At 37.2% G+C, this 23,859-nt stretch overlaps 1 protein-coding gene across 1 annotated transcript in view; it reads left to right on the top strand.

Annotated features, from left to right (window-relative positions):
- Window positions 1-11,099: 11,099 nt before the first annotated feature.
- The window catches only part of SHC3 (SHC adaptor protein 3), a gene marked incomplete at both ends in the record, with an annotated part of 57,456 nt that continues 44,696 nt past the window's right edge, over window positions 11,100-23,859 (top strand). The window contains one exon of the mRNA XM_080362810.1: window positions 11,100-11,639. Coding sequence (XP_080218936.1) covers window positions 11,100-11,639 — 540 coding nt within the window. The remainder of the gene's footprint in view (window positions 11,640-23,859) is intronic.

Genomic DNA, 23,859 nt, shown 5'->3' with positions numbered 1-23,859 from the left:
AACCTCCCCTTCTTTGTAGGTTTTGGCTGAATTTGGTCAGTGGTTTCGTTGATTAACTGATGATACACAGATAGAGCTACAATTACGGAGGAGTTGCAGAGGTAACCAAAGAATGGAAATCAGGCTAAAGGGTCATGAATTTGATAGTCACTGCATATAGATAAAGGATACTTTTATGGTAGTTTCCTAGCAATGAATTTTAATTTTCTTTGGCCAAAGTTCTATTAAAACAAACTAATGATAGTTTAGAAAATAAATAGTTTCCTCAAAAAGGCATTTAACAGCCCTTAAGGAATATTGTCATATTGGTAAAGTTCAGTAAAATCTCTGGTGATGCCAAGTGAATATTTTGCTGGTTCAACCAACTGTTTATTTATTAATGAGATTCTGGGCATCTGCTATACTGGGAAGTTTCAAATTTTATTATCTTGAAGTAAAAGTTAATTGATAAAGGAAAAAAAATTGTTATGGTGAATAGAAAAATGCCTCTTTATTTTTGGCTGTTACTATCTCTGTTATGTGGAATTTAACTCATTTTTAGACATCCTTTTGATCTGTTTGCTTGTTCATAACTGCAAGATAATTTTGTGGATGTAATTAAAGATTATAGAAAAGTGAACCATATAATCCTCCTTACACTGCTCACGTGTCATCCTTCTGTTCACTGTGCATCACCTCTCCTGGCGGTACATGTTTTTCCTTTTCCTTAAGTGTTGGAAACATCATTTCTACTGGAAAACACCCCCTCAGGGCTGAGCGAGATGGTTTATCTATTGGTGCCATTTTATAGACCATTTCCTTTGAAAAGCACAAAAAGCTGAAGCAGCAATTGGAATAGGGTTGCTAGTCAGTGCAGTACTCTTCTGAACAGATGAAGCAGATATGCAGGACATTGCTGCCCTATTAAACAGGATTAAACTGTGGTCTGTCTTTCTAATGGCCCACACTCACTTCTTGCTGGCACGATTTAGCTGCCTGTAGATGCTAATGCCATGGAGTTAACGTGCTCTGTAGAAAGGAAAGCTCCTTCCAGCTTCTCTTGCATCTTGGACATCGGAGGGCAGGTGTTAGTTTTGTGTGACTGAAAGTTTATTGTATGGAATGGCTGTGTGTGATGATAGCATCTGTGTGCTAGAAAAAGTTACAAAGATGTAGAAGATTGAAATATAATTTGTGCTTTTTGTGCACATAGGAAGTTTTTCCTTGCAGAATATTGTTTTGCTTTTTCTTAAAAAACATTTGTTTTTGCCAAAAATGTTAAAACGGAATTTAAATAGTATTGACAAGGTAAGAGTGACAAACCAGGACCATTACCATCCACCCACACATCACTATACTGAAATCTTAAAAAAATCATCCTTTTCTGTCATCTGACCATCATAATGGTGGTCTGTGAACACTTATGTTGGTATTTGAGTCACTTAACAGGAGACAGACGTGTGTGTTTTTTCTGATATAAAATTTTTGTGGAGTAGAGCTTTTTTGGCATTAACTGTTGAGTTTTAGTTTCATTGTACTTAAGGATTTTGTAGCTGCTTGGAAATCCTAATGTTTGTATCTAAAAACAGATTTCTGCCAGTTTAGATATGCTGGTGAGGCATATCTTGATCAGGTGCTGGCGCAAAAGCAGGCTCTCTGTATTTACAGAGTGTTACGTGCAAAATAATGTGCTTATTAGTATATTTTCTTGCACTTGGGTAGACTAGCAGCTTTAGTAGGACAAAGCACTGCTGTGGCATTGTTTTGATACTCCTAGAGAGATGGAGTGGTGCCAGTCATATTAAGTATTAGTTTAAAGGTAATTGCAGGTCATAGTGGTCAGTAATAGCACCTAGAGAAGAGGCTTAACATCTTGCTTCATAGGCACATAATAATTTCATAACAGTATAGATCCTTACTCTTTCCTATGCCAATTGAAGTACATAATAAGAGCAGACAATCAACACTGATACAGTGCTAACATGTTAACTCTAACAGTAGTGTTCAGTTAGTCTGGCAGATGTGCTGCCACTTAAACTTGTTGAACTACCTGGAAATAACATCACTACTATTGCCAACAGGTGGTACAGCTGATTGTTTTCAGTGCCACTTAGTAGAATTTTTCCTTCTGCTTTACTTATTGCTGTAACAGAACTTCTCAGGCCGCATGGTGATTTCAGTGTCCCTTTTCCCTGTCTCCCTTCTGGAACTGTGGCCTGGGGTCAGTGTCTCTGCCAGTGACATTTCTCTACCTCTTTATCATGGCACCAGTGCTTCATTGAAGCCCAGTTCTTGCTGAGCACCATACAACTCTGGAGTCACCCTGCTGATGCATGCATTTCTTAACACACCATCATAGCTGACCATTTTCTCCCATTCTTGGATGGCTCCTCTGACCTGAATACCCATCAAATTGCTGTGCTTGGCCAGTGAACTTCAGTTTCTGCTTGTCTATTTTAACTCTGTCCTAGATTTTGGCTCCAGTCTGTCTGCTGTACATCGTTCTTAGATGTCTTCATTGTTACTGAAATCTGGTCCTATCTCATGTGCCCAAAGTCCTTTGGAGAACTGCTGACCCTCAGAATACCAGGATCTTCCATTCTTTCTCAACCTTGCTTGTACTGAAGCTTCTCAAGGGCTTGTCCTCCTTAAGCAAACGAAACAGATTTTCTGAGGGTACGTAGAGAAAGTCACTATATGCTTTTGTTATAGCAAAGAAACACACAGGTTGCTGTGGATGACAGTAGAGCAGTACACACATACTTGTCTCCATTCCTCTGCCACTCAAAACATTTTTTAATCTTGCAATTCTTTTTAAGGTGAAGGATGCTTGGCTTCCTTCTGGTCTGCGTCAGTGTGTGGAGCTTAAGACAGAGTTTAATTTGCAGCTGTTTTACTTTTTGCCTGTCCTCACAATTACTAGCAATCGAATTTGTAAACTTCATTTAAACAGCTACTTAAATCCTGCCACCCACACCTGCTTCATTACTGAGCCATTTGCAGGGTGGCCACCCTGTTTTGCCATGCCTGTTGTTCTATCTGAGTAGTCCCACTCAAATGTAAGGAAGGCAAGCAACCTAGTTGAGGAAAGAATACATCCTTAATATAGACACACATATCTGCGATGCCTCTGCCCTGTGACTGTACCCATAAAGAAGTTAACCACCACTTCAGGTCAGATAACAAGCAGCATTAACGTAAACAGGTACAGTGACTCACACCAGGGATTTGTACAAATAATGCAGAAGTACCCCACATTCTGAATTCACCAGGATGAGTGCTGCTGCGAATAACCCTCCACTAGTACTGTTATCCACTGCTGCAGAATTGCCAGAATTCTTTCAGCACAAGCACTGATGGGTAATAGCTTTGCTATAAATATAGCACGACGTGTAACTCTTTCTTTGCCAAGAAAATCTACAGTTTGTTGACACAAGTTAATGGGTTGTGTTTCAGGGTGAAGCTGATGCAAGTGGGTATTACGCATTTGTTCTGGTCTATGCAATTAATACATTTCCTCTCCTTCTCAGTCTTCTCTGCTTATTGCTACCCTTGCTCTGCCATCTGTTCTTATTTCTTTTGTGAATCAGAGTCTAGAACTGAGAGTCTAGAACTGATGTGGTTGAAAAAAACTCCCTTTTTTTTTTTTTTTTCTGTGTTACTCTTCAGTCAGATGCCACAGCATGTGTTTTATGGCAACATAGTGAAGATGATGCAGTCAGTGACAGGAGGGTGAGAGCAGGTGGAACAGCTCTGCTACTGCCACAAAATCTCTTTACATACTGCTAGAAATTTGGTCTGATGTGCAACGTAAGATGAACATGGCCCTTTATATTCTCTGTTGGTTTTCGATTCTTATCATTTTGATCATATACTTTTAATTAGGGGAGGGGGAACATATGGATTTGGGAAAGTTTGATCTTTTTATTGGACTGCTGTCTCCTCAGACAAGGTACAATTAGCCCTTCCTGATGCCAAAAGCTGCAAGAAAGAGCAGTGTGCATTTCTCCACACCATCCCTTGCATTGATGCTCTTCTTGTTAGTAGTTAGCTGTCCTACTAAAAAGTACATGCTGGATTATAAACCTTCTTGTGCAAGTGAAACATATATTTGTATGTATGCTGACTATGTAATAATTTTTTGTGTGTATTTGAACACAGAAAATATCAATAAAACAATCTACATTTTCATAAAGATTTTTTGAGGTTTTTTGAACAGCAAGCAAAGAAATAGAATTTATTTCAATAATTTATACACCGTAGATATTTCTCTACATTTTAATCCATTTACCTAAGAATTCCTATATAAAAATTCAGAAACAATTAGTGTTCCCAGACTTTTAATTCCAGAATTGGGAAATGTGGAGGAAAATTCCACTCCTATTGAAACCAGTAGGAAACTCAAAAAATAGAACTTCATATACAGTGTTTTTAAAGCGATTTTGCAAACTGTTCCTCTGAAAATAAGATATAAACGCAATAAAAAGAAGTACACAAAAAGCCCCCAAACCCAGCCCCACCAACCAACCAAAACCAACAACAAAAAATCACACACAGCAAGGACCACCAGACTGCTTTATTACAAAGTAGAAAAGAGAACAAATGAATTATTATATGCATCTCATGAATAAGAACCAAAAAGATGTGGGTTGATAAATAAGTAATTCACTGTCTCTCCATCAAAATAAGACAGCAAAAAGAGTTCTCGAATGATTTGTTGGTGAACTAGATTGCTGTTTACTTTCTCACTGAAATCTCATTTTTTTCTAATTGTTTAAAATAACAACACTTGGAGGCATTTGAACGTTAATGCATATACGTGCAGAAGAATTCCCATTTCCATCATAGAACCAGAGAGAAGGTTTTGGGCCTCTTATTACATTATTCACAATACAGTACAGTTTGTCAGCCATGTGATAGTTTGTGGACACAGAAGAAAGCGCGACTGGGAGGTGTTCCTTTGGGAAGCAGAATCCCAGCCTAGGGCGACGCTCCAGCTGGAGTGTGGCTCCTGGTGCAGGGCTGGCGGTAGCTGGGGACAGGGAGCAGGAGCCTACAAAAGGGTGCAGGTGCAGGGAGCCACGCACATCACAGTGTCACAGTGTCACAGTATGTTTGGGATTGGAAGGGACCTCAAAAGATCATCTAGTCCAATCCCCCTGCTGGAGCAGGAACGCCTAGGTGAGGTCGCACAGGAACATGTCCAGGCGGGTTTTGAATGTCTCCAGAGAAGGAGACTCCACAACCTCCCTGGGCAGCCCGTTCCAGATGTGGCTGAGCTTTAGATTGTACTTGGAAAATAGGGCTCTGTTACACTGCTGCTGCTTCTCATTCTCACCTCAGGGCCTGGCTTAGAGAAAGGAAGAATTTACTGTCCAAATTTGAGTTTTTGTAAGAGCAGGTCCCATGTTACAAAGTTGATTTAGTGCTGATTTGCATATTTTAATGCACTCTCCTGTCTAATCCTGCCTTGCAAAATCTTAGTGTCGTGTTCTGATTCAAATATTATCTCCAATCCATCTTTACACTGATCTTTTATAGTATGTTGACTTTTAACAATAGGCCCCCAGGAACCACTAATAGAGTGGAAGGAGTTACAAGCTTCATTTTCTTCCAAATATTTTATGTCATATTTCACAGGGTTAAAGTGTCTTCAGACAAAATTATTTCAGTATTTTCAAATAATAGAAAAAACATCCTCTTGGTTTAGGGTTGGCTTCTGGCTCAAGACCTAAGCATCTGCACTGAAATTTGCAGACATATTTCAGATCTTAATTTTAAATTCCACTGATGTAAATTAAGTCAGAAGTGGATCATTAATGATTAATGATAACTGATTTAGAACAGCAATACTGGCAACAATGTGTTTTTCCAGAGAAATAACTTGCAAAGCTGCAGATAGTGCTCCCATTTATTGGTGCAGCCCACCCTTAGCAATAAGGTTGCCACGGAAACAGCAAAACTCTGATCTGGTGAGAGAGAAGGGGTGAGAATGAAACGGAGATGGGGGCAATTCACAGCAGTTGTTTATTGAAATAAATCAACTAGAATTTGTAAAAATTTTACCATAGCCTTTGCCTACAGGCCCTGGGGTCTTGTTTTGGTTTGGTTTTTTGTTTGTGGTGGTTTTGTGGGTTTGGTTTTTTTGGTTGATTTGTTTGCTTTTGGTTGTTGTTTGTTTTTGTTTGGCTTTGTGTTTATTTGTGGCTTTTTTATCCATAGGACAGTAAGCTGAGGTCTGACTCAAACACCCAGTATTGAAAAAAAAAAAAGCCTAACTGATGTGAGCCCAGTCTATGTTATTTTTCCTGCAAAATGTTTTGAAGTATGGCTATATAGTTATGGCTCTTTTTAATGACACTGATGGAAACTTCAGTGCCTTTCAGTATTTCTGTCAGCTATGTGACGAGTCTCCCTTGAAATCACAGGAATGTGTAACTGAGTTCTGTGTGCAGGTATATCAGAGACACAGAAGAAGACAGAATATGATGTATTAAGTATGTACAAACAGAACAGGTGAATCAAAATAATTTAGAATTTTTTCTTTTTATTAAAATAGCTAGATACCTTCTCAAGAAGGTTATGCTTTCTAGCTTGTCTAGATCTTGCTTGTCTGTAAGTACATCATTGGAGATTGTCTCACATAATTAAAGCTTGGTTAGGCTGATTTATACATTGATAAGAGATTTCTGGTATATATCTAGCTCATGCAAAGAAAGCTGGTATTTTTCCCTTCTCAATTAACTTAGCAAGAGAATAAATGGCCCCAAAAGATATTAGAAACTGTTGAAATGCTATCTCTTTATATGAGGAATTGACCATTTGTGATACTGAAGATTTGGGAAGAGGATTTACTAAAGCAGAGCATTAACCCTTGTGTCCATCATATTACAATGTAAGAAATAGCATACTATTTGCTGATGGCTTCATGCTGCATCATAGTAAAATAAATTGTTCAGGGCTTATTGTAAAGAGGAAAGTCAACTCCAGTGGTCTGTGGCTACTTTTTGTATGCTGCAATTAAAACTCTTAGCAACACCTGCATTTAAGTTTGTCTGACATGTTTACTGTTTCTTACAACCTAACCCAAATTCAGTTTGGATTTTTTTTTCCAAAGTCAATGTCTTTCTCATGCTCATTTTTTAAATATTCAGCTTATTCCATAAGCAATTTTAATGCCGTTGGGCAGAAGCTGTTGAAATGCATATGGTCTTTTAGCAGAATTTTAACACTTTCTAGCACTCGTTTGTATAGGGCGCATGTTTAACCACAATGTGTTACTAGAACTAGATATTTTTGCTGATTCTGATTATACAATTAATATTTCTCTAAATATGGGTAACTGAAAGTCACTTTTTTTGCATCTGGAAGAGTTTGTTACTTCAGACCATGGAATATAGCAGTTTTATTGCCTGAGCTTCCTCTTTGTGGTTACATCATCATACCTGGTTTAACTTGTGCATTGACAGTGCCTCCTACTGCAGCAATTCACATCCTTTTAAACCTCATGCTAACAATGGAAACTAAAATGTACTTTCTGCCTTCTCTCTATTCCCCCCCACCCCCCTGCCTTTGCTGCTAATAAAATTTACTTCCTTCTGAAATGCGGGCTGCAGAGGTAATCAAGATACAGAAGGAAAAAGTGTGACAGCTAAGGATAAGCCCCTGAGAGTCACTTGGAGGAGAAAAGGAGGAATGGGCTCATGAAACATGGGCTATGCCAGGGTGAGAGGAGGATCCATGAAAAAACAGAACTGAAAAAACAATGGAGAAAAAAAAATCTAAAAAAGAAGGAATGGTCAGAGATGCCAAAATTACCAGTAGATTGTGTAATACACACTGTGTGTGTATTGCTAGGATTATGTGTTATTTTGGGGTTTATCAACATTGAATTTCAACCTACCATTTTACTACTGAGTCAACAATGAGCTCCTTGTTTCACGGCCATTTGTAACTCAGGTGGCCATGTCTCGCTCATACGCCTGCAAAAAGAAAATAAACTTGGATCCACTTTACTAGCAGATGTAGTATAGGAGCAGATGCAGATATTAGAGAGATACGGTGGCTTGAATGTCTTGCTGCCAGTAGTGCTATGATAATAGTAGTATTATAACAAACTTGTTTAAGGCTAGCATGGTGTAGACAGTGTGCAAGCTACAGGTGTGTTGTTGGAGGTGCCAAAGACATAAAGCTCTGGCAATAGCTAGATTTAACTAGGTCTTAATTTTAATTGCAGTTTATGGCTATTACAAGGTCTCCTAATTGCATTCATCATCTTCTGGAGTTGGATGTGAACCTTCTGCCTGTATGGCAAATTTATCTGCCTTTTCTAGTCCCAAGAATTATGAAAGGCAAGGTTTTAAAATGTCCAGTTCTCCCAGTTTAGGGCCAGATTTATAAAGGAGATCGGTTCCCAACCAGGCACTGAAATGAGCACCAGATTTCAAGCGCTGGGTAAATCAGTGGCTGCTACTCCTCTGCAACATATGATGTCAGATTTCCGGGATAGCTAAACATCCATCGGATGTCTTGGTAGCATTTATGTGTCCAGTGAAGCTATTATCCTCCGGCTTTCCCCCTGCCCCTCTTTCAGTGAACTGATGGTTGTGCAGTTTTTAAATATTTACATGGCTAACACAGGGTATATGCATTTTTTTGTCAAGCAGGTGGTGTTTTGTTTGTTTGTAGGTTGGTTTTTTCGGTGGTTGTTTTTTGGGTGTTTTTTTGTTTTGTTTTGTTTTTTGTTTTTTGGTTTTTGTTTTTCTTTGCATCAGGGGTCTCTGAAAGAAAACATGTAAAATCTGTGAATCTGCTGGTGCACACAGAGAGCAAGTGAACATCAAACAAAATGTGCACATTCATGTTCCTATCCTGGATGTAAATGAACTGGCTGAATGAACATATCGGGGAGAAACCCAGACCTGACTCCCCGGTTTTCCTCCCCTGCCACCCCTGTGGATGCCCCCTGCATTTATCCATCAGCACCCTCTTTTCCACGGGGGCTTTGCAACCCACCCCTGTCCACTCAGATGCTGGCTGCATTTTTTTGGCGTTTCCGCAAAAAAAGGTGCCGCCTGTGCTGGAAAATGGGATCTTCCACTATTTATCAAGGCTTTGCTGAATGAGTCATCGGAGGCGGCTGGTATTGGCTGGGCTGGTGAGCACCCGAGGGATTGCCTGGCAGAGGCTGCGAGGCCTCGCTTCATTCACAGAAATGTGGGGATGCTAGCCAGCCTTTTCATTCACACGCACAGAATCTCATTCACATTTTTGCAGTTTCGCTAGCCGCTTCTAATGAAGAGAGGCATTTGGGAGCAATAGGGTTTTCTGGGCAGTAGAGACACGTAAAAATAGGCTATGGTGTGTTTATTTGCTGTTGCTATGCTAGGAGAATGAAGAGAGGAATGAATGCTGTGTGGATGCTGTAGCAGGTTCGCAGTGTGGTGATGAAAGGCTATTCTGCAGATCACTAGAAAAAGCCTGCTTTTACACTGACTAGGACATTGCCATTACTCATCACTGCTGGGATAAAAGGTGCTGACTTAATTTAATGTCATGAATATACTAATTAAATACCTGTATTTGAGCTGGCTGTTTCACTGTATTTGCACTTAGTATACTGCAGCCTTTAGTCATGAAAGGGGGAAGGAATTCCATAGGATTTTTCCTTTAAATTGTGCTGCACTTAGTCATTTGCTTAAAAAAATAACTTTGCACTATGCAACATGTCTGGTCTGAATTTGTTTATAATGCAGTGTGTTGTCCTACACAGAAAAGATCTTTTGCAAAGATCAGTTTTATAAAAGAACCATATGTCTTGTGATGGGCATTGTGTATTACAATGCTATACACATTTTGTATTTTTAAAAAGAAGTAGGATAAATGAAATATATGTTTCCTGCATGTTTTTCTGCTTCTCAGATCAATTGTTTGCTGCTAAAATTTATGCTTAATGAGACCTGGTGCTTTTTTTTTTTTTTTCATTTTTCACTGTAGGATGTCAGTTTGTTGCTACCTGGACTTTTTCACTATTCTTTTAGGTTTTTCAGAATTAAACCAAACATGCCACTGAAGTGAAGATCCTCTTTATGTTTTCCTTCAGAGTGAATATCTGTGGTGAAGGAAAACCATCTGTTAAGCCTGTTGTTGGACATCAGAAAAATACTTTTCTTCACACATAGGTACTTTATTTAATTCCTGAATTAAAATAGGAGGTTGTTGTGGACTAACAAGGGAGAAGGATTTCTTTCTCTATCCAAAATTAGATGGAACAGTTTCTGTGAGAGACAGCATTGACACAAAGGCACTTGTAAGATCTGTTAGGCTGCTTTTGTGGAAGAAAATGTCTATATTCTTTCATTCTGTTATCTGTTTTTAAAATACTTGTGTGCTTAAAGGTGTTCTGAAACCCTTTAAGGTGTCTGTGTTTTGCTGGGGGGGAGGGGGGGAGAGAGGAGAGAGGGGATATATATGTGTAAATATTATCCAGATATTTGCTATCTAATTGTGACTTCTTTATAGATTCGCAAATATGTGACGTAGAAGAGCATTCAAACAGAAGAACAAACCGTGGTGTTTCATAAAGGCTGTTAATTCAGTTTTAAAGGTAATTGCCTTTGGTACCAAAAGGGTGGTGGTGGGGGGGGAGGAATTAAAGGTTGGAAGGAAATATCTGTTTGAGAAGACAGGAAAAGGAAATTTGAGAATTGATTGGTGCTAGTGTGCTGTAAGTGGGTGGATGGTTTTTTTTCTTCTTCTTCTTTTTTTTTTTTTTTTTTTTCTACAGGAAGTGATTTGCAGTGTTCACTGAGCCTTTTGTTGAAAAGGGTCCTTCTCATTTGTGTGAGTCATGCTTTTGCTGTGAGCGAGTTGGCAGCTCTAAGCAGGACTGGGATCTCTCTCACAGAAAACTGTTACTTCACCCAACCTTAACGGGGAACCATAAGAAATTTCTTAAACATATATATATTTTTTTGTTTTTCCTTACAGTCTTTTATTTTTTAACCCAAAATCTTGTTATCCTTCCGTGTTGTTATGAATCGCCTGCTATGTTAGCACAGGCATCTCCTGCGTTGGCATCAGATTTGCCAGAACATATGCAGGAAACCAGATAGAAGGGCATGCTTCAACGTACCAAGTATAACCGCTTCAGGAATGATTCGGTGACATCAGTTGATGATCTTATTCACAATTTGTCCATGAACAGCAAAGTCTCAGCAGTTGCTACGACTTCGACAGCACCTTCGTACCTGGTCTCGCCAGAAGTTCTCCGCAAGGACCATGAAGATGGACCCACCACCCTGTGTACCCTCATGCATAAAATGTCCCACTTGAAACTCTCTCACACAGGCAGCCTTTTGGGTATCAAAAACCTCTCCTCTGCAGTAAAGGAGCTTGCTGTCTCCAAGTTGCAGGGAAGCTCGAGTGCTTCTAGCTCAGCAGCAGGGGCTTCAGACAACACATGTAACCTTGTCTCTGCCACTTCGTGTTCTCAGCAGGACGTGAGCAAGATGAGTATGGGGAAAAAACCACGGTCAGAGGAAGTGCACCCAGGAGGTGAAGACTGGAATCAAAGTAGCAGCTTTGTCAATAAACCCTCTCGAGGATGGCTGCACTCGAGTGAGAAGATCCTGGGACCTGGTGTGACGTACATTGTGAAGGTTGGTCTGATTTCTTCCATTCTGTGTTTTTGTCAATGAAAAATTCTCTGCTGGTTTTGATGACAGGCTAGACAGGCTGAAAAGATCTCTATTTGTATATTCCTTTTTTTTTGTGCATAATGCATGGTATGTAAATGTAGGAAGGCAGGATTGGGAAGCTGTGTTAATTTGTGAAATTGGAGCAAACCTGCAAATAGGTTCTTTGTCAGATAATGTTCTACAGCTGTGTAAAAATACAGTTCCTAAGCTAAAAGCTGTTTTTATTACTTCTTGGTTTGGATTTTTTTCCTTCTTCTGAATGTAGGTTTCCACTGTTAGCTAGCATACTGTATATATCTCAGATACATAGGCTTTCAATATGTCTGGTGCAATATACAGAAGGAAAGAAAGACCCCTTTGTGTTTGAAGTACTGTTAATTTTGCATGATCTTTCAGTTTGAAAATACCTTGAAGGACGTGTGTGTTTTCAAAGTGAAATTAGATTTTAAATCTTAGAGCAATAAGATACAGAGCGCAAGTCATATCGTGTTCCACAAATAGAAATACTGTCTTGAATAGAGCAGGAAAATGGAGCTTGTTTTACATAATGAGAATTCAGCCACCTTAAATGTTATTGCTGTTTTCAGTTCATTGATACAGCATGTCAAGAGCAGAAAATCCTAAGTTTACAGGGCAATATTTCCATCTGCTTTGAATGTATTTTGAAATGACCTGTTAAATTAGAGCCTTTGAGAGAAGAGTATGTATAATATTTTTGTAGTCAGGTAAGATTCTGGTTACACCTTCCAGCACAGTGTGCAGAAAGTGCAAAAATAACGTCCAGCATTCTTTTTTCAGTCTATGCTTATTTGCCAAGTGCCTTCTGCATCTTAAGTGTTAAACTGTTTTGTGGCAGACTATAAGTAAGATTACAGATCTATTTTTAGTCTCATCTTATTTTGGGTATAAAAGTCACAGTGTGAATTTATATCAGGATACTTTAAAACTGAAAGGCAGCCCTGTTGATTAACTCTCCCTGGTTTTTCTTGGGTCTCATCATCAAAAGCAGAGTGTATGTTAACAGTTGGAGCACTAGGAAGCAGTTTTTGATTTTTTCTGTTAGTGGTGATGGTGGATTTTGCAAGTGATAGTAGACTGAGTAAGTTGGTAAATTCAAAGCACTGTTGAAATTATACTGTCTTTTTTACTACTCTGAAATTTACGGGAACCACAAAAGAGTCAGTGCTGCCTTTCAGAACACAAACTGCTGCTGTGCTTCTCTTTGAGCAGTGTCTCGATAAAAATAACCCACTGATGCTAGATATAGTGGTATTGAGACCCCATCATTCTTTTTCACAGAAATATTCTGGTTAACAGAAGGTCATTTACTGTTTTCCCATTAGCTCGTGGAACTCAGCTATTTTATTTTTTATTTTGCTTAGGACATTGTAACTAGGCAGATAATGACTATGAGAATTCACTGCTACTGTTCATTTTACCTGAAGTGATCATTATGAAGCAGAACAAACACAGTATTCATTTTCTTAATTTTTTCAGTGGTTGACCTTCTGTATGCTAGAGGAAGCTGGTGTTCTTGAATTGAAAAGAGAATTAAAATTACATATGAGTGGACTTACATTTAAAGTTAATAATTAACCCATATCTAAAAGTGACAGTAGAACAAATATTTTAATTAAGTGCAGGTGGTGTCAGCTACATGAAAGTGTATTTATATGCATTATGTATATTAGAATTTTCAAAATAAATCATTAGCACCATACAACTTATGATTTAGGTGTTTGTTAATGTCAGTAAAATGTATGGAATCTAGATTATTCTTTCTGTTAAAAAATAGGTTGATATCTTTAACCTGATACTCTCACAGAACAGTGCTCTAAATGTAAAAGCGATGGTTAAAAATAAATATCAAAATCAGTGGTTAATGAATGAATGAAAATATACTGGTCCTGGTTAGTTCATAATTTGCCTGTTCATTAAGTATCTCAGAATTTTCCTCAGCAACTGCTGCATTATATAGATAAGAATAGAAGTGCAGTTCCCACATCATTAAACATTGTTAGTTCCAAGCACTTTTATGCATTCAAACCATCAAATCCATACATAGATAATGTACACTGAAAGGAAACATTTCTTGGATACCTCATGGCTATATTGACTATCTGGGGGACTTGTACCATGTTTAATTAGTACCATATGCCTTGCAGAAAATTCCATATGCCATTAGTTAAATGAGACAAAAATTAGATTTGTTGTTAATTGGCAAAGCTTTTATAATTTTGTGTGTAAATGTGCACTGCATTACTATTTTCTCATTAATCCACATTCAAAACGTTAAAATTATCTATGGGATATTGTCAGTTGTAACTACTGGGCAGTCTGTAACTCACATTCAAATCTTCTGAAGTAAAAGACAAAAAGTTTCTATGTGCAGTGCATGATAAATCTGTAACTTTACTGCTGTCACCACATTTTCACATATTACCCATTTTTTTAAATGAGTAGTGTAACTCTGATGCTTAAAAATGGGTGTAGGATTATGGTAAACGGAACTGTGTTCTGATCTTCATGGTCTGCTGCAATGGAATTATTTTCATCCATAAAAATACTGGCACTTACTGTATTTTTTTTTTCATCCCTCTGGTTTTCACATTGCATCACTTTAATGGGAAAATTTTCACAAAAACAAACAAAAAAAATTTGATAGCAAATTAGCAAATGACCATACCCATATTAGGGGACATTGAGTCTGAGATACTGATATTTTGCTTAACACTACTGCTGAACAGTTTAACAAATTATGGATTAATAATTAAAAAAAAAAGGAAAAAAAAAAGAGAAATAGTTTGCTGTGATGGAAGTCGTTGAAGAGCTCAGTGTTTTCCCCATAGAGGAAATGATTACTATAGGGAGTGATTATAAATGTTCATGTTGTCAGAAGAAACAAATACATATAATAAAAAAAGTGTAGAACCGTTTAATCTAACAGTAGTTAAATGTTTCAATGAAATCAGGTTTTTTACAATGACAAATGTCTACTGATGAGTTTAATTGGGTAATGGCATAGACATTTTGGGGTTTGTTACGTTTAATTAAGAGCGCAATCAACAGTCAAGGCAGATGTATGTCTGTCTTTAGGTAATTTGTGGTTGGCTTTTGTAACAAGTGTTGATGACCTTAAAATGCTGGTTTTCAGCACTTCAAAACTGAATAAACCCAAAATACTATAGAATAATTTTATAACCCTATATACAGTATATCCAAAAAACCTAACGAACTGTAAAACTAAGGTGGTGGCATAGAACAGACCTATGTAAATCTAGTGTTAAAAAAACAGGTACAAAGGTAGTATCTGAGAGGTAGAAAGGAAAAAGGGACTTCATCTGAAAGAAGCACTGCAAGCCAGGCAAATAATATTTAAGTGAAAAGCATATTAAATTATTAATATTATAGCAAAATAGCTAAATACTATAATCCTAAGTACAATTATTTCTTTAACATTTTAACACTTTGGTGTCTTGAGAGGGGATAACAACAATTTCCATTTGATGAGGAAAATAGACATCTTTTGTGAAGCTGTTCAAACACATCACCAAGTGAAGGCTTCAGTTCGGCAAACATTTCTGCATGACACTGTTTATGGGAATATTCTCATTCAAATAATCAAGGCTATTCCTATATGCTCAAAATTAAGTATGTGCTTAGGGAAAAAACTGAATTGCTTTGTTGCATGCTCTTATTGCATCCTTTTATTCTGTACTATAGTATCCACTTCAGCATATATGCAGGGCTGCTGTGATTTTTATCAGATCTCTGCAAGTAGACACAGAATTTACAGAATTACCTTTCTCTTTAGTGACTGACTCAGACTGCAAAGTACAGCCTTAAATGGAGCTAACGTGGTGGAAACTGCAACATATGTGGACTTCCCCTACAAGATTTCAGGGCTCTTTGGAATAATGTTTTTGATTTTTTTTCTCTCTGTTCTAGCCAGAATTGATTTCTTGCTGGTTTAAAGTAGGAGCAAGGTACCAGTGCTTCATGGCTTTGTGGTGCTATCCTTTGCCCACTTGTTTGAAATGTATCCAGTATAGCCTGTAAGAAAAAAGAAGAGCGTTTCTTGCTTCCATCTTATTCCTTTAAATAAACATGAAGTCAAATTTACAATCTCCTATTTAAAAAAAATTAACATTACAGCAAGACTTTTTAGTTTCTCTTTCTGATTGATGCTAAATTTATCTTTGTTCATTATAGAAAAATTAGTGCAATGTATTTATTTTGTTGTTGGGGGGGTGTTTGGTTTTGTTTGTTTGTTTTTTTAAATCAGATTTAAATTCTGCTTCTATCAGTCAAGTTGCAGTACTACTAATGGTTAATCACTGATAGTTTGACATGGCCTGAGTAAAAACATACTCAGCAGGATTTCGTGCATGTGATTCTAATAATAAGGAACACAGTCCCAAAGCATCCTGTTTGTAATGAGGTTTCTGTATTTAAAAAGTAGGTTGTGTGTTTCAGCCATATGATAATAATAGGACTGAATACTGATCCTTTAGTTCAGAGTCAGCTATCCTCAACCCAGGTACCCAAACACTGTTACCCAGAGCTTAAAGACTTTGAGATTGGCTTATCACCGTGGATTTTAAAGCTGCATGCAGTCAAGATAGTGGAGAAAGAAGTAAGTGACAAAGATGGCATTGGTTTTAGCAATTAATCCCTCCTAGTACACCATATTACTTTGCAATCAGTTAGTATTCTTTGCATTTTCGTTCACTGTTATTAGGGCCACGAAAGAATCATACTGATGACTGTTGCTTTGTTGAAAACCTCTGTTTTGAGCTCCATGGATCCGAAGCACTGTGGGACTTTTGTACAGCCCATTGATATGAAAAGAGTGTTTCTCACAGAAATTAAATCAGATCCTATGAACAAAAATCATACAGTAGAGTCTTTAATTACAATATTATTCTAATTGCATGAATCAAGTACTATTACTGTACATTTACACACCTTTCACTGAAGGCAAAGCACGTAATGATTTCAGTACTGGAGGACTCAACTCTCAACATGAATATCTGGTGTGCAGTTTATTTGGAGTGTTTGCAAAATACCTTGGAAGCTTTGGCATAATTTCCACACCTAGGGTTATTTAGTGAGTGACACAATTTGGGCACTTTTAATGTTGATTTGAATAGTTCAAGTGAGAACTGTGTTTGTTTAAAGCAAAAATTATGCAGTCCTGCTAGTTATGTACAGTTTCAAAATCTACAAATGAATTTAGCTCGTTGGTTTAGAAGGTAAAACTTCATTCAGCCGTAATTCCTTTTCTGCTTTTCCTTGGAAATTGGATTGTTGTTTTTTTTCACTTGTCTTCACATAATGGTTACAGTAATAATACCATGAGCCCAATGTAAATATCTGTCTCTATAAACATAAAGAAAACACACAGATGAACTGAGTTCTTTAGGGAAAACTCATACCTTTTCTGCTGGAGACAAGGTGTTCTTTTGTCCCAGTGCCAAGGCACTCCTTTGTCCCCTGGCCACATAACCCATTGAAGAACCTGGTCTCAATTAACACACTAGCAATAATTGTGCTGCAGCCTAGCTTGTTTTACAGTAGAATTGAAGTGATGCACAAACTATTGATATTAAATTTTCTTACATTTTCGTAGTGGGAAAAATGCAGATCTGCCCTAGGATAGTGCCAGAGACAGCCAGCCTTCCCAGCTGCTGCTGCTCTTCCAGGGTGATTTAGTCCTCTAAGCCATGAAACAAATTCCATAGTTGTAGAGGAAGAGGTGGTTCAATGTTGCTTCTCTGCAGTTCTACATAGTCATACAATATTCATATTTCACTTGATTCTATATATTTATGATACAATGCAGCACTACCTTTGGCCGCTCCAGGCAGGTCTGAGGCAGAGCCTGTGTATTTAAGTTGTGATGGGAATAATGAAGGGACTCAGTGCAACCACATTTCCAGTCATCACTTGTTTTCAGTTGGCACAATTTAGTAAGGGTAATCTAGAATGTTTGTTTAATAAGTGATAGATATTCCCCTAGATTTTTTTTCAAATAAAAGGAAATATTTCAGTCTCAAAAGGTTGACTCAGACAATCCAAGTCACAGCTTAAAGTTTAAAGACTAAAAAAAGCCCTTTGAAATGAGACAGTAAGTGCAAGCAAAAAGGTAAAAATAAACACTCTATAGAGAAACACTAAAAAAATAATGTGAGATAGACAGAAAAATCTGTCTAGGCCTTTTTTTCCACAGCACCATCACATTATATTTTTTAACACAGGGATTTTTGATTTTGTTTGTTTGTTTGTTTGAACAAATCCTGAAATTAGAGATGTAAGTTGACCAGATACCTTAAATAGTAAGGACAAGACTGAAAGAGAGATATTTTATCTTAAGGTTTTATCTTAACTTTCTCAGCAGCATTTTCATCCTTCTGGATATGTCGTTGTATTAACATACCTCTATTCAAATTTTTGGCTCTTATTAGCATAGGAATTATACAAGGGAGTTCACGTCTCATTAGACACCAGCATCCTGACATTTGGCACTGCATACCTCTGATGAAGTAATTTTCAGAAGCAGAATTATTTATTTTCTTATAGACATGTTGCTTTAATTAACCACAGGACACTGTAAAAGTACCCTTCCCAAGAAATTAGAATGTTTCAGAAACACTGCCTTTTACCACCAGATATAGGGGCCATGTTATGTCAACACATGTTGAGTGCAGATGCTACAGTGTAATTAATTTTTACTTACTTTTTTTTTTGAAGTCTGAGCAGGGATGAAAAGGCCAGGCAGATAAACTGTGCAGTCTTCTTCTGAAAGGAAATAATTAAGTGTGAAGCTACACGGCACACAACACAGTCATCTGTTAAAAACATATCAGGCAAGTGTTTTGAATCTACCCAAAGTGTTTTCTTGGGTCAGAGACAGAAACTATGAAGACAGTCCCCACTATGGTCCTGTTCCTGGATGACTGTTATCCTTAGCAACACTCAGGCGTGATAAAAATCTTCAGAATTAATGAGCTTTACAAGGCCCTGGTATGAAATCAAGCTATGCTGGCAGATGCCCTGAACCTGTTTCTCTTACAGCACTTCAGCAGTTGTTAAGAAGACAATGAAGTATGTATCACTTTACTTTAGGATTAATAATAACAATAATACCAGCTTCTGTGGAACCCTTGTTAAGAGATCCTCATGCTCTACAAAGTGTTGCTTGTTTAAAAGCCTTAATACAAAGTATTATTTAATGCAAAATATCAAGCTTTTGATTTTTCTGAGGAGGAAATAAAGATGTAGAGAGTTTTAGTCATTTGCTTAAGGGTGTCCAGGAAGTTATTGACAGGGATGAGACTTACACAACACCTACATGCAGTGGTCTTCCACCAAACCCAACTGCTCTGTAAAGTTGCTAGAGTGAAGACCTGTTGCTGTAAAAGGTCTCAAGCTGGGTAAGCAGAGTAGGCAAATCAGAAAATACCTTTTCAGTTTGCAAACTCAGCACATTTACGACAGAAATTAGAGTAGAAATTTTGGAGACAGAAAGATAGCTTTTCTTGGGTCAGCAGACACTACCTTTGAATCGTGGTCTTCTGTGGTGCACTCGTAATGGCTGTCAAAGAAGGTCACCAAGCACACATGCGTGCCACACCGAACAGGGAGAACAGAAGATTGCTGATGAAATACATACCTTAAACTGTTTGGTAAAAAACAATGAATTATTTATAAATTCAAAGTTCTTACGGTGTGTGGATGTTTTGCAGGAGCAGAGTTGTGGAGAACGCAAGTGAGATACGAGATAGGTTTTGTTCATGTTAGAGCCTTAGTCTAGTATATGTTGTTAGTTTGAAGTGAGCAATATTTATGAATATATTTTTTAGATCAGTGTTACACATTGCAATTCAGGTTGCTCAACGACAGGCAGAATGAGTAGTAAGATATTTGAGAGACATCTGAAAAAGTAGAATTGATGCACAGCTTATAGAGTTAGGTGCAGCAAATGTTTCAAGTTGAAACAAGATTGGTACTACTTAAAATACTGCTATTTATGTAGTGTAGATTACCCTGAGATTCGAGACTGTTGTGTAACCATTCATTTGTTACAGCAATAATTACACTGGATAAACAGCCTGCACATGAAGCAGGCCTAATTTGGAAAACTTAAAATAATGATTGTTGAAGATGTATTTTTCAGTGTTTTTGAACCTTTTGTAAATTAATTTTATAGTCCTAAAATAAGCAGAGAGCAATAAGTAAATAGAAACCATCTCTTTCAATTTATTTATTTCTACCAAGGACCTGGAAGAGCAGGGCTGCTTGGTGCAGGTGCCCATCCTGACCTGACACTGACCTGGGGGATTTTGTGCAGGGGTGGTGGCCCCAGAGCTGCTCTGCCGGGATTCTTTGTGGCCTTTATGCTGCAACAAGACCTTTTAGAGATTTTTTTTTTGGTGTTTTAAATCCAACCCAGGACATCTCTCGCCTTATTCCTCTGCTCTGCACATTGGAGGTCATCTTTTGGGCATTCTTACTGCGAACACAAGTAAGTATAGCTTAAGCATTAGAAAGTTAAATATTGATAAATATTCAGGAAAAAGATGTGTTTCAATTGCAGGACTCCCATGATGAAGACCAGAGGTACATGCAGCCCTTTCCCTCCCTCTGTGTTTCATATTTTTAGTTTTAGGAGTGACAGGTCCTTCTTAAATTACACCTCCAAGTGCACAATTTTGAAAGCATAGCTGTATAGCATTTCAGATACTTAGCATTGGTTTATATTTGGCATAGTGGAAAAGCATGTTACATCTTCCATCTTGTGGTTCTGTGCTTTAATATTACTCTTCATCAAGCAGTTCTACTTAATGACAGAGGTAGTAGAAATTCTTTGATAACTGAATGTATTTGCAGTGTCCACTTTTACGGTTTCAGATGCCTAATGATGTTTTTCAACTTTTGAAGCGTATTGTTTTGGCTGCAGAAGCTTTTGCATGTTTGTACTAAAGGAATTCTGATGCAGAACTTAAGTTTCTAGAACTAATCTGCATGATGCTTTAAAGGGGAATATAGCTTAGTCAATATGCAAGGTAGCAAGCAAAACAGTCTGGAAAGTGTTCACTGAATTAAAATGTGAAACTGTGAAAATGAAGCAATTAGTCTGTGATACTGCTGTGCATACTCTAAGTGGTTCACACGGATTAATATCCCGCTGCATTAATTGCAATCACCCTGTATTTTTAAAATTAAACCTGAAAAGTATGGAACTGAAGTTTTTTTCCAAATGTAGCCTCTTTTAGAGAAAACTTTTGGCACATATGAAAAAATTGAGACACAATGCAGAATGTGTTTACATTTAAAATAGTAGAATAAATGTTTTTCCAGTGTGTGCACTTCTGGTTCTCACTTCTCTGAGTTTTTGCATGCAAAAACATACATCTGTAAAAATAAGAACATAAGAAATGTTGTACATGCAAAACTGCTGATATGGGAATTTTGTGGAAACTTGTGAAAGCCCAGTCCATTTAGCATCTGCACTCCAGCAATATTTTTGAGAGTGATGTTGGCAATCTTATTTTATCCACATCCAAGTAAGAAATAAGAAAAAGGTATTTTCTTTGAAGATGTCTTGTTTTCAACCCCATTTGAGATGGAGATTAGAAAATTCCAATGGTATCTTTCCCCTTACGAGCAAGTAATGAGACCTTAGAGTTGACTTAAGAAATTGCTTTTCAAGAGAAGATAAAATATATTAATCTTCCCCTAGCTGAATCCTCGGCCTTTTTCTTTTTTTTTTAAGGAGTTCTGAATCATTACCATATGATTTGATTGTGAGATGCTGCCAGAATGCTCTCACAGGGGACAGATGTAAAACCACTGTTCATACCTAGTGAGAACAGTACACATATTCCAAGTAGAATGGATTTTTCTTACGGAGGCTTATGGAATAGACATTTTAATCATTTTCTTACTGGTAAGATGCCCCATATTTTCATGTTGTCTGGAGATTTCTACAGCTACTCCTGTCTGCATCTCTGATACAGGAAAAGTATATAAAAAAATCAGTGTATTCTAGTATAATTAAGTGAAAATATGTTCTATCAACAGAGGAAAGCTATACTTTGCAATACAGTGAAAACGTTGCATGTTGCTGCATGCTTTTCTTCATGTATCTCCTTGCCCAGCAACTGATAGTATTTAGTCATGTAAAATCTTCATCATACTTCACAGATGTTTTAACAGACATAGAAAACATTGCTTCCTTCTGTCCTGATACTGGTGACACATAATTATATTTTCTTTTGAAAATGCTGTGTTCTCTCCGTGCCTCATCTACAAGATTTTGAGGCGTTCACAAGTGTTCATATCTTCTCCAAGGCCTCTTTGTTTATATGAATCCCTGTCTCCTGAAGAAGGACTTCACAGATTTTCTGATCTCTGTGGGAGAAAAAAGAATAACATATTTGCAGCTTTTTTAGTGTTGGAAAATCTTGAGATCTTTTTATGTATAATCATACTTGTCAGTTTATTAATAGATACATACAGCTGCCCACTGAAACTTAAAAATAGTTACAAATATTTATATACTGCATTTCAGAAAATAGTAAAAATTAACATTTTTTTTCAGACTTAAAGATTCTAGATAAGCATTTTTTGTAACAGTGGGACTGTATATTTATGCACACTTGAAGTCAATAGATAGGATTTCAAGGTCTTTATATATACAGATACATATGTGCATATATATGATATATAAATAAAAGTGGGTATACAGTTTTGTGTGTGTGTTTTGTTTCGTTTTGGGTTTTTTTGTCATGTTAAGGCAGATTGTTTCTTTTTTATCGTTTAAGCAACTCAGTGCAAGAAAGATGTGTGAAATAGAACAATATAGTTGCCTTCCTTTGTTTAGAAGCTGATTTTTCTACCAGCACTAGGTTAGAGTTAGGATTAATTTATTTAGCTGAAAAAGTTTGACAGCCTTTTGAGTATTAATTAGTAAATTCTAGGCACTTTGTTTCATAGTTGATCTCAGAATCCCTCTGGAAGTCCGTCTTGCTTTACTTATGACTGAAAGCCTTTATGAAAATCTTCAGGAAATTCACTGTAAAAGGATTTACATGATTAAAGCTAGATGTCTAGCAAATATGCAGTGACTCACAGTCATGCAGTGAAGATTTTAAAACGTGGCCTTTCTTTTTATTATTTTGTTCTCCGGATGCTAAACAAACACTATTTCTGTTCAGTGCATTGAATCAAAATATATCAAGACATAGATATACAGAGACAGTCATTTCACTGGAGTTTCTTCTGAAAATGTTTCATAAATCTACCATGGTAATTAAATCAAGAGCTTATGAATGTTACCTCTTCTACCAAAATAGTTTGATAGTGTAATTTTTGCAGCATTCCTGTTATTGAAAATCCAAGGATTCAGTTCAAAGAACAAAATAGAGAAGCAATAGGTTGTAAACATCATATGTTGCCAAAGTAGCCTTGAATTATACTAAAAATAATGTGTTAATTAACAAATTGAAGAGTATATATCGAAGAATGATTTCAGAAGGGTACTGATCTCATGCACAAAATACACGTTTGCCTCCTGAATCCCTTTGTTATTACAGTTTGCACATACCTGAGCCTTGTGTTCAAATAGGATAGCCCAGTTCATTGAAAGAGCCGACTAACATTCACCAGTTAAGAATTGTTAAAGTCTGCTTTATGCAGGGGCATTTGAAATATTTTTATGCTACAGAAACCAGTTGTTGTACAAGAGGGAACAGGGAAGAGCTATGTGTTGACCAAAATTTGAGGTATTTTTGTGAAAACTGTATTCTCCTCTCACCCATCACTGAGGAAGCGAATGACCAGTTTCCAAGAGAATTGCAAACCTATTGACAGTCATATCCATCATAATTTGTACTAGTTCAGAAGCCCTGTTGGTTTACTTGTTTCATAAAGCAAAATTTACAGCCGAAGGGTCAAGGCTTATTTGTAGCTGAACCCCAAAGAAGACTTGTTTTTAGATTTTTCCATTCCATTTCCATTCAATCAATCCTTACTTAGGGTTTTCTGTCTGGATTAGGACATGCATCCTTTAATGAGAAAAAACCCTTTGGGGGAAATATTGATTTACTTTAAAGGTCTATAGATGCTTACTGGTATGAAAATTACCAACTGCAGAAATATGAAAGCACAGAAGAGT

Source organism: Nesoenas mayeri, assembly GCF_963082525.1.
Source record: "Nesoenas mayeri genome assembly, chromosome: Z".
NCBI lineage: Eukaryota > Metazoa > Chordata > Aves > Columbiformes > Columbidae > Nesoenas > Nesoenas mayeri.
Note: the sequence above shows the minus strand (reverse complement) of the source record. Positions and strands in the feature narration are given on the sequence as shown.